Genomic DNA, 17370 nt, shown 5'->3' on the forward strand with positions numbered 1-17370 from the left:
AACAGTTTTAAAATTTTTTCTCATGACTTTGAGTTACTGTCTGATATGTTATCATTTCCACCTGAAGAATACTTTTTAGCATTTCTTGTGGGGCAGGTCTATTAGCAGTGAACTCCCTCAGCTTTTGTTTATCTGAGAATGTCTTCATTTCTACTTCATCTTTAAAGGATTATTTTGCCAGATGTAAAAGTCTTACTTGACATTTTTCCCTTTGAGCCCTTTAATTATATCATCCAGTTTCCTCATGACCTCAGTGGTTTTTGATGAGAAATTGGCTGTGAGTCTTACTGAGACTGCCTAATTGAGGATTCCTTGTATGTAATGAATCATTTGTCTCTTGCTGTTTTCCAGATTCTCTTTATCTTTGGCTTTCGGTGGTTTGATTTTAATGTGTCTCAGTGTGCATCACGTTGCATTTATCATCTTGGAACTCACTGAGCTTCTTAGATTTGTGGGACTTGTGGTTCTCATCAAACTTGGGGAGTTTGGAGCCATTATTTCTTCAGATATTCTTTCTGTCCTTTCCTCTACTTTCTCTCCCTCTGGAACTCCCATAATGTATCCTACAGGTGTGTTAGTTTTCTCCATTTTTTTTCCTTTCTATTTTCTTTTTCCCCCCTGCTCTTCAGAGTAGGTAGTTTCAATTGACTTGAATCAGAATCAGTTAGCTGATTCTTCTGTTTAAACATGCTTTTGAACCCCTCTAGTGAATTTTCAGTTTCAGTTATTGTAGTTCTTTGCTCCAGATTTTCTCTTTTTATACTGTTCATGTCTTAGTTGATTACATCCTTCTCCTGGTTTCCTTCAGTTCTTTGTCCATGGTTTCCTTTAGCATTTTTGAGCACGTTGAAGGCAGCAAATTAAAGTCATTTTCTAGTAAAACCTACGTCTCTGTTCCTCAAGGTAGTTTCTCTTAATTTCTTCTGTGTATGGGAATTCTTTTCTCTTTCTTTGCTTGCTTCATAATTTTTGATTGAATATTCAACAAGTTGGATCTTTCAAATCTATAATGTAGTAACTGGAAATTTGAGTCTTCTCTCTTCTGTGTTTTTTGTTGCTTGCTTTAGGTGGCAGTTGTTTGTTTACTGACTTTTCGAAACTATATTTATAAAGTCTGTATTCTTTGTCATGTGTAGTTCTGAAGTCTCTGTTCCTTTAGCTTGTGGTCAGGTTTTATTATCAGAGATTTCTTTGAATTCCAAGAACCAAAAGAAAAGAAATGAGGACCAAAAACTCTCCCAGTCTTTGCAGATTGGCTCTCTGTTTGATCATTCCTTCAGTGTTTATTCAGTCTGTGTACAACTTTGCCTTAGCCTTTTCTTTCTGCTTGTGCTGAGACTGAAGATCAGCCTGAGGTGAAAGCTTTAAGGGTCTTCTCTTAACTGTCCTTCCTTGGGCATGAATATGGCTTTCCTCTTCTCCAGTATATAAAGGTGCTTTTCAATGCTTTAATTCCCCAAAGAAACTTTCTCCCCATCATTTTGTCTTTAGCTTTCAGCATGTCTGTTTTGGGCCTCAACTTTAGAACTTTTGCCCCAGGTGGCAGCACATTGGTCATTTGCCTTAAAACATTTTGGAGGAATTACCTCTATGAAGCTGCTTTTCTGCTCTGAGAAAGTTCCAAATTTGTTGAAACATAGGTATGTTCTTGCAACAATTCTTCTGTCAGTTTCCAGTCAGGTCAAAAGAGACAAAAATCAGTTCCTTGAGATTAAGGTTGGCTCTCTTCACTCCAGAGCCATGAACCAGAGTTTCACATTGGGAATACCAGCTGCCATCTCTAAGCCCTTCATGAGCAGAGAGGAAAGTAGAAATGCTGCCAATTTTTCCTACCATTTTAAAATTGTCTTTTTCCTGACTCAACAATTGCTTGGTTGTTGCATATCTTTGACTGTTTTCCAGAGTTCTCATGAAGTTGATTCTGACAGTTTTTACTCAGTTTTTCTTGTTGCTGTATAGGGATATTCCATTTTCACTGATGTCACTCTTCCTTTACTTCTGTAATCATGGTTTATTCTAGTTCTTTGAACATATTTATAATGACTGCTTTGAAGATTTTGTTAAATCTCACATCTGGGTCTTCTCACAGGCGGTGTTTGTTGCCTTCCTTTTTTCTTGCCCAAGGATTAAACTTTCCTGTTTCTTTGCATATCTCATAATCTTTTTGTTAAAAACTGGACATTTTAGGTAATATAGGAGATCTGGATTCTGATTCCTTTTGGGGATTTTAAAATTATCCATCTGTTACTGATTTTTTTGTTTGTTTAATTTATTTGGTCATAGTGTATACTCTGTATAATTTCAATCCTTTGAAATTTTTTGAGACTTTCATTGTTACTTAGGTTATCAACTGTCTTGTTTAATATTTCACATGCATTTAAAAATGGTGTGTATTCTGCACTTGCTAGGTGTAGTGTTCTCTAAATTTGAATTGGTTAGTTTTTAAACTTTATGTCTTTTATTTTTATTTTTTTGTCTTTTCTCAGTTTCTGAGAGATTTTGAATGTGTTTCTCCTTCTGGTTCTATGTTTTTTTGCTTCATGTGTTTTGTAGCCATGTTATTAGTTGTACACACATTTAATATTATTATGTCTTCCTGTTGAACTGACCCTCTTATCACTGTGAAGTGTTCCTTTTTATCACAACTAATGCTTCTTCCTAAAGTTTATTTCATCTGATGCTAATGTTGACTCATCACGTTTGTTTTGGTTTGTGTTTGCGTCGTATATCATTTTCTTACTTTTTAGTTTCAGCCTATCTGTGTCTCTCATTTAAAGTATCTCTTGTAAATAACACAAAGTTTTTTTTTTATAATCCAGACTGATAGAGTATGCATTTTAATTGGCTCATTTACATTTATGTAATATAATCAGTAATTACTGATGTATTTGTGTTTCAATTTATTATCTTGTTTGTTTTCTGTTTGTCTTCATTTTCTACGTTTTTTAGGTTGATCAAGTATATTTCTTTTCTTTACTTCATCTCTTCTATTGGATTTTTTGTACTAGTTTTGGTATTTTTCTGTTGGTGGCTACCCTAGATATTATAATGTACATTTTTGGCTTATTACAGTCTTAAACTAGTATGTTATTTTTCAAACAGTTCAAGAACTTTATAACAGTTTAACTCTGTTTACTTCTTTTCACATTTGGTGCTATTGATATAGTATATTTTACTTTTGTATACATCATAAACACACAGGGCACTTATATTATTATTGCTTTAAATAGTCATTGTTCTTTTATCTTTACCCTTTCCCAAGTTCTTCATTTTTCCTACAGTTCCATGCTTTCATCTGTCATCATTTTCCTTCAGTTTAAAGAACTCCTTTTAATATTTCTTGTATTGCAGATCTGCCGGTGACAAATTCCTTCAGCTCTTGTTTATCTTTACTCCTCTTGAACCTCGTGATAAATTTTTTACCTCTGTTAAAGGAAACCAGAGCCAAACAAAAGTTAAAGTGGTAAAGATGGACTTTATTTAAACAACTATTGTAGTAGGGGAAGCTACTCCAGTAGAGGAGTGGGCTTAATTCTAGACACAGTCTGAACAAGTGGGAATTTATAGCCAAGGAGCAAGTAGGGTGGGGGCATTGGTGAATGGAACATTACTAGAGAAGACATCAAAGTCTGGGAATATTTTTGGCTGAACCAACCTAACAGAGGATTCTTGCTGAGCAGGCCAAGGTGATCATCTACCACCTGGGGGATGGTAGGGGTGAAGAATTTGATCAGATATCAAAGGTGGCGAATTCTTGCTAAAAGGACTTAAGCAGGATTCCTACAAGGAAATACATGGTTGGGGCTTGTTAAGGAGAGGGTTCAGAGGAGCCTGACTAAAATTTGGTCAAGCGAAGAATCTTTGTCACCTCTCTGTACTTTTGTGTTTTCTTGTTGTCTTTACTGTCATTGCACTTAATTCCTTGAATTGTAATTCTCTAATGGCTTCTCTGTGTCATCTACTACATTGTGAGATCCTTAGAGTTAGTCACTATTTTCATTTTTGTATTTTCCATACCTATCTTATGCATATTATAGAATAGGGACTCTGTTAATATTAGTGTAATGATGACTATTCTTGGTCTAGAATGATACAGAATTGAATCACAATTCTGGTAATGGCTTGAAAAATAAGAAACATTTGAACTAATTAATATTACTTTATTAATAAATAAAAATAAGAATAATTTGGACTTGGTGTGTAGGGAAAGAAAGGGAGTTAAAAATGACTTTGAGGTTTCTTTGAGGTCCAACCTATTCAATATAATGTATATCTCAAACACAGTATCACTGCCTTTTCTTCCTTCCTAAGACAGTCCAATTAACATGAACTAGTAAGAAAAACATGAAATAAGTATTAATATATAATTGCCATTTTGGAATAAGGTAGTGTGACTGAACATGACTATAAGCACTGTCTTCTGCTTTTTTTTTTTTTTTGCGGTACGTGGGCCTCTCACTGTTGTGGCCTTTCCCGTCATGGAGCACAGGCTCCGGACGCACGGGCTCAGCGGCCATGGCTCATGGGCCCAGCTGCTCCACGGCATGTGGGATCTTCCCGGACTGGGGCACGAACCGTGTCCCCTGCATCGGCAGGCGGACTCCCAACCACTGAGCCACCAGGGAAGCCCTCTCCTCAACTTTTTAAGTGCTTAGATTGCTTCTTTAATAGTTATTTTTCTTTTGAAGTTTTAAAATTCTTGAATCCATTTTTTAAAGTAATGTAGATTTTCAAAAATTGTCCAGTTGTCTGCATTTTCAAATTTACTGCCAAAATTTATTCTAACACTTTTTGTCTTTATAACATACACTTGTAATTATACTTTAAAAAATTCTTAATGTTTATCTATGCCTCCTTTTTTTCTTTTTCTTGATCAGGCTGGACAAAGGCTTATTTATTTTGTTAGTAATTACAAATAATCAGATTTTATTTTGTTGATTCTCTTTATTGAATCTTTATTCTCTGTTAACTTCTACTCTATCATGTCCTTCTTTCATCTGTCTTTGGGATTAGTCTGTTGTTTTCTAATGTATTGAGTTAGATAATTTAGGTCATTATCTGTGATTTTCTAATATAAGCAGGTTAAAGCTACAGTTTTCCCTCTTGAATATCACTTTAGTTATATTCCATCATTTAATACATGGTATTGGTCATCATTCATTATAAGTGCTTTTTAATTTCTGTTATAATTTCTCCTATGACCTGTGAGATATTTAGAAGTATTTGTAAATTCAAAAATGATGCAAGGATACAGTTTCAAAGTTGTTACTGAATAATGTTTTTATATATAACTAATTGAAATTGTTACATATTTATGAGTAGACAGTTACGTTAATAACTTAAATAAAAAATTTAAATCTTCGTTGTCAGTGTGTCAGGTTGATGTCATTTTGCCTACAGTGGAAAAGAATGAAAACATCAGTAGAGTAAACATACTTTCTGTGAGGCTTATGTTTACAAATATATAGGATTAAAATTTTTTTCCTTAGTATTCATTTCTGATTTAATTGAAGTGTGATTAGAAAACATGGTATGTATGATCATTCTCTGGCATTTTTGGAGACTTGTTTTTAGTTTCCATATGATTGGTATTTATTTGTTTGGGTGAATGTACGTGTGAATGTTCTGTATGTGCTTGGAAATAATATGCGTTATTTAATTGTGTGACTTAGGTGTTCTGTATGTTTTTTTAAAAGTCTACTGTCCTTCAGCCTTTTGTTAATGTACCTCCTAAAATATCTTTGAAAACAATTCTTGCATTTTAAGTTGGTGTTTAAAGTATTTCATTGTAAGTTTAAATAGTGCAGAGGATATAATGACTGGTATATTGTGTAAAACTTGACATTTAAAAATAAAACTGTTTCACTGTTCTCTTTAAAGCATCTGATGACTCCTAAATATTTTAGTTATTTGGTACCCTCATGATTATTTAAAACACACGTAACTTTGTATCAACCTTACTGTACAGGACAACTAAAAAACTAGATAAAATATATTTTATAATGTGCTTGAAAGAATCGTAGCAATCAAATTTTAAAATATAGGGGAAAAATATATTTAATTAAGAATTCAGTTGTAAGTCGTGTTGAACTAGAAGATTTTGACTGCTACTGCATTTTGTGCTGATTTTAAGTGTTGTTACTTCAGCCCCATTGCAGATTATAGATGTTATGTAAATGTACTTCACTATCTAATAATTTTTTTTCTGCTTCTTTCCTAGGAGTCACACCTGTGTATCATAGTATGTTTGCTTTAATGAATGAAACAGAAAGGATCTGGTATCCACCCAACCACGTCTTCCATATAGATGAATCAACCAGGCACAATGTACTCTACAGAGTCAGGTACTTTCTCCAGTAAAGTGACTAATTAACTTAATAGTAAAAGGGCAAAGTGGGAGAAATTATCAACCATATTTTTTAATTGCAAGGTCTTTAATATCAGAGACCAGAACCAATTAGCATCTAATCTTCTTCAATTAAGACTCTCTTTCCCCACTAGAGAAAGTGTTCATACATGTTCTTTAACTAGAATGCTCTGAGAATAAAGCTGTCCTGGTGAGATGCTACTTTACCACTTAAGATTATAGTTAAATTTTGAACAGGGCAAGAATGGCCTTTACTAGCAAAATCCTAAATGTTTGGAATATTGATAGTTTCCCAGGAAATTTGATGTTTTGTTCAATAATATGTAATCTCACATTTTTTCTTTTTAATAACTTTTTTTTTAAGTTGAAGTGAAGGAAAGATAAGATTTTGCCAATGATTATTTACAACCTCAAATTATAAGTTACTTTATTGGATAATCTTTGGTAATATGTAGTACCAATTTAGAGAAATTCAGAGGTACTTTTCCATTCAAAAGGATGAAACAAAGAAATAAGTTTGATCTCTGGTTCTTAGTTATGAAATAGATCCATTCCATACAGAGTCAGTGTTGCATAGTAAAAAAGAAAATGGACTCATTCATGTTTTTAAAAAGAAAAGAAAAGGAGACCATAATAAACTAAGACTTAAGAGAGGCATCCTTACCACGACAAAGGATATGTGCAAAAAACATGTGGCAAATAATATTCTTAAATGGTAAAATGTTAGAAGCATTCTCTTTAAAATCAGGAACAAGATGTATAGAAAACAAAGATAGCCGTGATCACTGCTTGTATATAGGATTTTGGTGGAGTTCCTAACCAGTATAGTAAGACAGGAAAAATAAATAAAATATTTCATAATTGAGAACAAAGAAGCAAAAAGTCATTATTTGGGGATGATATGATTGTTAACATAGAAAATATGAACAAATCTACAGGCATCAATAATAATCATTCAGCAGAAGGCTAGATTTATGTGATCAGTATGTTAAAAAATTAACTATTTCCATACACCACAAACAAACAGAAAGAGGTCACTTAAAATAATGACTAATAACAACAAAAAACATAAGGGACCTAGGATTAAATCTATTCAAGTTATATAAGAGTTATGCAGATTTTAAGACTTTTCAATTTGTGTTATTTAAAGAAGCAGGTAATATGCATATGTTTCACAAGATATCAGTATCTGATTAAGAATATTTTCTTTATCACTTTCTATAATTACTGTACTTTCTGCAATCAGCAAGTAGTATATCTTTTTATTTTAAAATGTTTGTAGAGCAGTGGTCTGCAGTCTTTTTCTGTAAGAAGACAGATAGTAAATATTTTAGGCATTGCAGGCCATACTGTCTCTGTTGTAGTTATTCAACTCTATTATTATAGTGTGAAAGCAACCATAGACAGTAAGTAAATGAATGACCATGACTGTGTTCCAGTAAAACTTTATAAAAATTGGTAGTGGACCAGATTGGGCCTGTGAGCCATAGTTTGCTGACCTCTTCTTAAGAATTAAAAAATATGTCCCGTATCAAATTCATGACTTTCTCGTATTTTTAAACTAAGGGGGCACATATCCATTGCTACCTATAATCAAAAGTTCCTAGGATAGTCTAACCAGAAACTACCCAAAAGGAGATTTTGTATAATTAAAAAAAAAATTCCACCTGTCTTTTATTCAGAGGCTATTCTTCATTTCCTCTATTACATATTTATGGGTTATTTCAAAATCAACATAAAAGAGCAACAATTATAAAACTGTGTTGGAGGGCTTATAATGTATAAAGATGTAACTTTTATGACAAATATAGAATAAAGGGAATGGAACAGAGTTTCTGTATTTTATTGAAATTAAGTTGATATGAATAAGAACTAGATTGTTTAAGTTAAAATGTCTGTTGTAATCCTCTGGGAGACTCCTATGAAAATAACTCAAAAATATATAGTAAAAGATAAAACAAGAGACTTAATGTATGTAATACACTAGAAAATATCTATAGCAATAATGGAGGAATATATGAACAAAAAATCGAAAAAAAGCCTAATAGAAGCAAAATGACAGACATAATAAATACTTTATTAACAGTAATTACCTTAAATGTAAATGAATTAAACACTCAGGTCAAAAGGCAGAGATTGGAGGACTGAATTAGAAAAAAACATAAATTACATGCTGTCTATAAGAGGCACACTTTGCATTCAAAAACACAAATAACTTGAAAGCAAAGGGTTGAAAAAGATAAAACAGGCATTCAGTAACTGAAAGAGAGCTGGAGTAGCTGTATTAATATCAGACAAAATTGTCTTTAAGATATATATTGTTGCTAGAGACAGAGGAGGGACATTTTATAATTATCAAGGAGTTAATCTGTTAGGAAACATAATAACATTTGTTTAAAATTGTTATAAGTTGGATCCAACTACAGAGCTCCAAAATAAATGAAGCAGCAATGAAAGAATTAAAGGGAAAACTAGACAATTCAACAATAATAGTTGGAGACTTCAATACGTCACTTTCAGTAATGGACAGAACAACTAGACAGAAGATCAGCAAGGAAATAGAAGACTTGACCAACACTGTAAACCAGCTAGACATACATAAATAGAACACTGCACCCAACCACAGCACAATACACATTCTTTTCAAGTGCATATGGAATATTCTCCAGGATAGATCATATGTTAGTCCACAAAATGAATCTCAATAAATTTACAAAGATTGAAGTCATACAAAGTATGTTCTCTGACCACAGTGGAATTAAATTAGGGATCATTAACAGAAGGAGATCTGGAAAATTCACAAATACATGGTAATTAACAACACATTTCTAAATAACTGAGGGGTCAGAGAAGAAATCACAAAGGAAAATGGAAAATACTTTGATATGACTGAAAATGAAAACGGATCATATCAAAACTTATGGTATGCAGCTAAAACAATGCTTAAAGGAAATTCATAGCTATAAGTGCCTATATTAAAAAAGAAAGAAGTTCTCAAAGCTATTAACATTCCACTTTAACAAAGTAGAAAAAGAAGAATATATTAAATTCAAATCAAGCTGAAGGAAATAATAAAGATCAGAGTAGAAATAAATGAAATAGAGAATAGGAGGACAACAGAGAAAATCAAGAAACCAAAAGCTGGTTCTTTGAAAAGATCAACAATATCAGTAAACCTTTAGCTAGACTGACCAAGATAAAAAGAGAGAAGCTTAAATTATTAAAATCAGGAATAAAAGAGGTAACATTACTGTGACCTTACAGAAATAAAAAGAATTATAAGGAACAACTGTATGCCAACAAACTACATACCAAATGAAATGGACAAATGTTTAGAAAGACACAAACTGTAGAACTGACAAAGCAAGAAGTAGAATGTCTGAATAGACCTTAACAAGTAAAGAAATGGAATTCAATTAGTAATTTAAAAAAACTTTCCCGGGCTTCCCTGGTGGCGCAGTGGTTGAGAGTCCGCCTGCCGATGCAGGGGACACGGGTTCGTGCCCTGGTCCAGGAGGATCCCACATGCCGCGGAGCGGCTGGGCCCGTGAGCCATGCCTGCCGAGCCTGCACGCCCAGAGCCTGTGCTCCGCAACGGGAGAGGCCACAACAGAGAGGGGCCTGCGTACCTCAAAAAAAACAAAACAAAAAACTTTTCCACAAAGGAAAGCCCAGGCCCAAGTGGCTTTACTGGTAATTCTATTAAACTTTTAAGGAAGAGTTGATACTAGTTATTCACAAAAAGTGAAAAGGAGGGAACACTTCCTAACTCATTCTGTGAGTTCACCATTACCCTGATACCAAATCCAGACAGACATCTAAAAGAAAAGAAAGCTACAGACAAATATCCCTTATAAACATAGTTGTAAAAATCATCAAGAAAATACTAGCAAACAAAATTCAGCAATATATAAAAAGGATTAAATATTGACCAGGTGGACTTTACTCCAGGAAATACAAGGTTGCTTTAACATATGAAAATCAATCCATCTATATAATGTACCATATTAGTAGAATAAAGAATCAAATCTTATTATCATCTTAATAGAGACAGAGATAAACATTTGACAAAATCCAACATTCTATTGTGATCAAAATATTAAACATAATAAGGATGGAAGGGAACTTAGTCTGATAAAGGGCATCTGTGAAAAACCCAAAGCTAACCTTATGCTTGATAGTGAAAGGCTGAACGCTTTCTTCCAAAGATCAGGAACAAGACACAAATATCTGCTCTCACCACTTCTGTTTAACACTGTACCATAGATTCTAGCCAGGGAAAATAGGCAAGAGAAAGAAACACAGGGCATCTATATTGGAAAAGAAGTGGTAAAACTCTCTGTTCACAGATGATATGATCTAGTATATGAAAAATCCTAAGGAATTAAGAAACTGTTAGAACTAATAAATGAGCTCAGCCCAGTTACAGGATAGAAATACAAAATCAGTTGTATTTCTATATGCTAACAATTAGAGAAGAAATGTGAAATTAAGAAAATACCATTTACCATGGCATAAAAGAATACTTAGGTATAAACCTGACAAAAGAAGTGCACAGTTTGTGTACTGAGAAATATAAAATATTATTGAAAGAAATTAGAGAAATACCTAAATAAATGGAAAGATAATATAGGAAGACTTAATATTGTTAAGATGGCAATGTTCCCATAATTAATCTGTATATTCAATGCAATCTCCACTGAAATTCTAGCTATCTTTATTGCAGAAATTGAAAAATTTGTCATAAAATTCATAAAAAATCAAAGGGACTTGGAATAGCCCAAACAGTCTTGAAAAAGAAGAGTTAGAAGATTCACACTCATTTCAAAACTTCATCCACAACCACAGTAATCAAGACAGTGTGGTGCTGACTTAAGGTTAGATAATAGATTAATGGAGTAAAATTGAAAGTCCAAAAATAATCTCTCATACTATGGTAATAGACTTTAGACAAGGGTGCCAAGACAATTCATGGGGAAAGAATAGTCTTTTCAACAAATGGTGCTGGGACAACTGAATATCCACATGTAAAGTAATGAATTTAGACAACTCACACTGTTTACAAAAAGGTAACTTAAAATGGATCATAGACCTAAATCTAAGAGCTAAAACTGTAAATTCTTAGGAGAAAACAGGATCATGTGTTTGTGTACTTAAATTAGGCAGTGATTTCAATATGGCACCAAAAACCTAAGCAACAAAAGAAAAATAGGTTAATTGGGATTCATCAAAGTATATGTTTGTGCATCAAAGGATACTGACAAGAATGTGAAAAGACAACCTATAGAATGGAAGAAAATGTTTGTAAATTATATATCTGACAGATGTCTTATATCCAGAATATATAAAGAACTCTTACAGTTCAGTACAGTGACAACTAACACAATCAAAATAGGGGCAAAATTTTGAATAGCCCTTTCTCTAAACAAAACATACAACTGATAAATAAGCATGTGAAAAGATACTCAAAATCTTTATTCATTAGAGAAATGTAAATCAAAACCACAATGGGATACCATTTTACCCACTAGGATGGCAAGCATTAAAAAGATGGACGATAACACATTGTTATAAATTTGTCAAATTAGGGATTTCCCTGGTGGTCCAGTGGTTAAGACTCCATGTTGCCAATGCAGGGGGCACGGGTTCAATCCCTGGTTGTGGAACTAAGATCCCACGTGCTGCGCGATGTGGCCAAAAGATTAAAAAAAAGAAATTGTCAAATTACCTCTTATTAAGTGGAACATAGGGTGCCAGATGGTGAGCCACATTTCAACAACAGACTACAAGAGGAATTGAAGTAGAAAAAAGTTCATTACTCACAGGTTCTTGAGGAAGTACCCACATGCCTTAAGGGGTCACATGGAGAGGTCAAGGCACAGTGCAGATAGAGAGAGTCAGGACCTGGAGCATGTGCCTTTATTAGGGTTTAAGTGTAGAGTGCCTTGAGGTTCCTGGACTAAGGCCAGACTGGTCAATTCAAAAGAGTTGGGTTTTGGTAAGCCATGTAGGGATCTTATTGAAGAGGTGCATAGGACTAGGCACTGGGAGGCAGGGATGAGTGTTGATCACAGAGGCTGTTGGGGAAGTCGTATAAGGAACTTACATTTGCTTGTGACTCTGCAAGTTGTTCTCTAGGGCATGCGTTTGTGTGGGAGCTAATGTCAGTTTAAGGTCACTACAGGACTCTTGACGAAACAAAATGAATGCTGAGTCAGCAGCACCATAGAGTAACTTAGCTAAACTCTCCACCCAAGTGTTGGCAAGGATGTGACCTATTGGGACACTCATACATTGTTAGAAGTATAAAATAGCGCTGCTTTGAAAGACAGTTTGGCTACTCCTTTAAAAGATAAACATAGAATTATCATATGATTCAGCAGTGCCACCCTAGGTATATATGCAAGAGAAATGAAAACATACTTCCACAGGAAAGAAAACTTGTATATGATTATTCATAGCAACATTATTCACAATAGCAAAAAGATGGAAACAAACCAAATGTCCATGAAGTCATGAATGGTTAAACAAAATGTGGTATATCCATACAATGGGAATTTAATTGGGCAATAAAAAGAAATGAAGTACTGATACTGCTATAAATGTGGATGATCCTTGAAAACATTATGCTAAGTGAAAGAAGGTAGAAAAAGCCACATATTATATGATTCCATTTATATAAAATATGCAGAATAGACAAATTTATAGAGGTAGACTAGTGGTAACTTAGGGCTGAGGAGTAGATAAAGGTGGCTTGGGTAGGGAATTTCTTTTATGGAAGATAAAGATGTTCTAAAGTTAGGTTGTGGTGATGTCTGTACAGTGCTTTGAATATACTAAAAACATTGAATTGTATACTTTAAATGAGTGAACTTTATGTGAATTTTATCTCAGTAGAGCTGTAAATAAAAAAAGCAATATAGAATTTTTTTGTTTCTCTGAAGGACAAGTTTGTAACCTCCATTTTTTTTAACTGAAGTATAGTCGATTTACAATGTTGTGTTAGTTTCTTGTGTACAGTAAAGTGATTCAGTTATACATATTTATATATATTCTTTTTCATATTCTTTTCCATTATAGCTTATTACAGGATATTGACTATCCCTGTGCTATATAGTAGGACCTTGTTTATCCATTCTATGTATAATAGTTTGCATCTGCTAACCCCAAACTCACAATCCAACCCTCCCCCACTCCCCTTCCCCTTTGGCGACCACAAGTCTTCTCTATGTCTGTGAGTCTGTTTCTGTTTCATAGATAAGTTCATTTGTGTCATATTTTAGATTCCACAGATAAGTGATATCATATGGTATTTCTCTTTCTCTTTCTGACTGGCTTCGCTTAATATGATAATCTCTAGGTCTGTCTGTGTAGCTGCAAACGGCATTATTTCATTCTTTTTTATGTAATCTCTGTTTCTTTAAAGAAGAAGCAATTATTTGTTTTCACACCAAATTAGCATTTTCACATTCCTCTACTGATGTTCCTAGAATTACATTAAAAATTTTTTTTGAATTTTATTTTATTTTTTTAATATAGCAGTTTCTTATTAATTATCTATTTTATACATATTAGTGTATATATGTCATTCCCAATCTCCCAATTCATCCCACCACTACCACCCCACCCCGCTTTTCCCCCTGGTGTCCATACTAAAATTTTTTTTGTTAATGTTTTATTTCTACATTTCTCTATTTTCTATTATTTGCTTCTATGTTCTGTTCATGGAAGAAGGCAGAATATGGATTTTAAACTTATGTTTCTTGTATTTTCTGGCTGTATGATTACCATGGCTTTACCCATATTTCCTTTTGTCCTCACTTTGTATTTAACACTGTTAGTTGTGTTTTCTGATTATGGGATAATACCTTTTGGTAGATCGGAAGTGGTTATATATATATAGTATGTTTATATTAGAACTGTTAGAGGCTGACTGATTGTTTTAATTGTCTTGTAGATTTTACTTTCCTTACTGGTATTGTAATGGCAGCAACAGAACCTATAGGCATGGAATATCTCGAGGTGCTGAAGCTCCTCTTCTTGATGACTTTGTCATGTCTTACCTTTTTGCTCAGGTATGTACATGTGTTAAATGATAAATATCTGGCCATGTAAATGTATCTCTTAATCAGAAAAATATTCACATATGGGAAAATTGATGTTCTGTCTGCATAGCAGGTGCAGAAAGGTAACAAAATTGAGTCTTTTATCACTAATTTTTAATCCCATGGTTTATGGATAATAGAATCTATCTTATAAAGATTCCTAGAATTGCCCCTTTTGAATTTTCATTTTATTTTAGTGCTTTAGATCATTTTAAGGATTTCACAAGTTTAGACAGAGTTTTACAACATGATTCATGTAGACCTAAGTGGCTGGAATATAGGACAGTGAAATTTCTTTAGAGAAAAATTTTTTTAAATTCCTAAACAATTTCAGACTTAATTAGTGGGTTGTAAAATGTGAAGAATGTAAGTAATTGCATAAAAAATGAACTACAGTAGTTTGTGTAGCCCCTCATAGGAGGGTGGCTGGTTGTTGATACTTAGTCTGAGAACTGTGTTCCAGTTGTTTATTAATATTGTTAAATTTTTGTGGTGTTTTTGAACATTTTTAAATGCTTTTATCTATTGCCTTGATTAGTGCTTTTGTGTAAAGATACACTCTTGATATCCCCAAGGTATCAGATCAAGGAGTTCTAAATCAGATCTGCTAATATCATGGGAAATAACCTCACAGATCCTCATAGCTCACATTTCTAACATGTGTAGTAGGGCTAGTTCAGTTTGTGAGCAACAAATTGAAAAATATTTCTCTTTTGCAATATGAGAGCAACCAACTTTTTTGTGTGTGAGGGGGTAAAATGTACTTAATAAAATTTACTATTTTAACCATTTTTAAGTGGTCAAATCAGTGGCATTAATTCAGTACCTTCATTTTTTTTTTTTCTTTTTTTTTCGGTACGCGTGCCTCTCACTGTTGTGGCCTCTCCCGTTGTGGAGCACAGGCTCCGGACGCGCAGGCTCAGAGGCCATGGCTCATGGGCCCAGCCGCTCCGTGGCATGTGGGATCTTCCTGGACTGGGGCACGAACCCGTGTCCCCTGCATCAGCAGGTGGACTCTCAGCCACTGCGCCACCAGGGAAGCCCAGTACCTTCATATTGTTCTGCACCCATTACCACCATCCATCTCCAGAACATTTTTCATCTTCCTAAATTGAAACTTTATACCCATTAAAAAATAACTTCTCATTCCCCTCTCCTCCTGACCCCTGGCAGCCACCTTTCTACTTTCTGTCTCTATGAATTTGCTTATTCCAGGTAGCTCATATAAGTGGAATTATACAGTATTTACTCTTTTGCGACTGGCTTATTTCTCTTACCATAATGTCTTCAGGATTCAACCATGTTGTAGCATGTGTCAGAATCTCATTCCTTTTTAGGGCTGAATAATACTCTATTGTATGTACCACATTTTGTTTACCCATTCATCTCTTGTTGGATAGTTGGGTTGCTTCTACCTTTTGGTTCTTATGAATAACACTGCAACGAACATGGGTGTACAGATATCTCTCTGAGATCTTACTTTCAATTCTTTTGGATATCTATCCAGAAGTGGGATTACTAGATGATATGGTAGTTGTATATTTAATTTTTTTGAGGAACTGCCATACTGTTTTCCATAGCAGCAGCACCGTTTTACATTATTACCAGCAGCACCCAGCATTCCACATCCTCACCAACACTTACTTTCTGCTTTTCTGATGATGGCCATTCTGATAGGTGTGAAGTGGTATCTCGTTGTGTTTTTTTTTTTTTTTTTTTTTTTGCGGTACGCAGGCCTCTCACTGTTGTGGCCTCTCCTGTTGCGGAGCACAGGCTCCGGACGTGCAGGCTCAGTGGCCATGGCTCATGGGCCCAGCCGCTCCACGGCATGTGGGATCTTCCCGGACCGGGGCACGAACCTGTGTGCCCTGCATCGGCAGGCGGACTCTCAACCACTGTGCCACCAGGGAAGCCCTGCATGTATCTTTTTGAATTATAGTTTTTTCCAGATATATGCCAGGAGTGGGATTGCTGGATCATATGGCAACTCTATTTTTAGTTTTGAGCTACCTCCATACTGTTCTCCATAGTGGCTGCACCAACTTACATTCCCTCCAATAGTGTAGGAGGGTTCCCTTTTCTCCACATCCTCTCCAGCATTTGTTATTCGTAGACTTTTTAATGATAGCTATTCTGACAAGTGTGAGGTGGTATCTCGTAGTTTCGATTTGCATTTCGCTCACAATTAATGATGTGGAACATCTGTTCATGTGCCTGTTGGCTACCTGTATGTCTTCTTTGGAGAAATGTCTATTTATATCTTCTGCCCATTTTTCAATTAGGTTATTTGTTTTGTTGTTATTGAATTGTATGAGCTATTTGTATATTTTGGAAATTAAGCCCTTGTTTGTCACATCATTTGCAGGTATTTTCTCCCATTCTGTAGATTGTCTTTTCATTGTGTTATGGTTTCCTTTGCTATGTAAAAGCTTGTAAGTTTGGACTAGGTCCCAGTTGTTCAGTTTTGCTTTTATTTCTATTGCCTTGGTAAACAGACCATTGGTATGATTTATGTCAGAGAATGTTTTGCCTATGTTCTCTTCTAGGAGTTTTCTGGTATCATGTCTTATATTTAAGTCTTTAAGCCATTTTGAGTTTATTTGTGTATACAGTGTGAGGGTGTCTTCTAATTTCATTGATTTACATGCAGCAGTCCAACTTTCCCAACACCACTTGCTGAAGAGACTTTTTTCCATTGTATATTCTTGTCTCCTTTGTTGAAGATTAATTGACTGTAGGTGTGTGGGTTTATTTCTGGGCTCTATATTCTGTTCCACTGATCCATATGTCTGTTTTTGTACCAGTACCACACTATTTTGATTACTGTAGCTTTTAATATTGTCTGAAGTCTGGGAGCGTTATGCCTCCTGCTTTGCTCTTTTTCCTCAGGATTGCTCT

At 34.5% G+C, this 17370-nt stretch overlaps 1 protein-coding gene across 3 annotated transcripts in view; it reads left to right on the forward strand.

Annotated features, from left to right (window-relative positions):
* JAK2 (Janus kinase 2) overlaps window positions 1-17370 on the forward strand; it is a 263282-nt gene that overhangs the window by 184771 nt on the left and 61141 nt on the right. For all 3 annotated transcript variants that reach the window (XM_082656733.1, XM_082656734.1, XM_082656732.1), the window contains exons 4-5: window positions 6221-6344; window positions 14325-14442. In XM_082656733.1, coding sequence (XP_082512859.1) covers window positions 6221-6344; window positions 14325-14442 — 242 coding nt within the window. The remainder of the gene's footprint in view (window positions 1-6220; window positions 6345-14324; window positions 14443-17370) is intronic.

Source organism: Grampus griseus, assembly GCF_964374135.1.
Source record: "Grampus griseus genome assembly, chromosome: 6".
NCBI classification, from domain to species: Eukaryota; Metazoa; Chordata; class Mammalia; order Artiodactyla; family Delphinidae; genus Grampus; species Grampus griseus.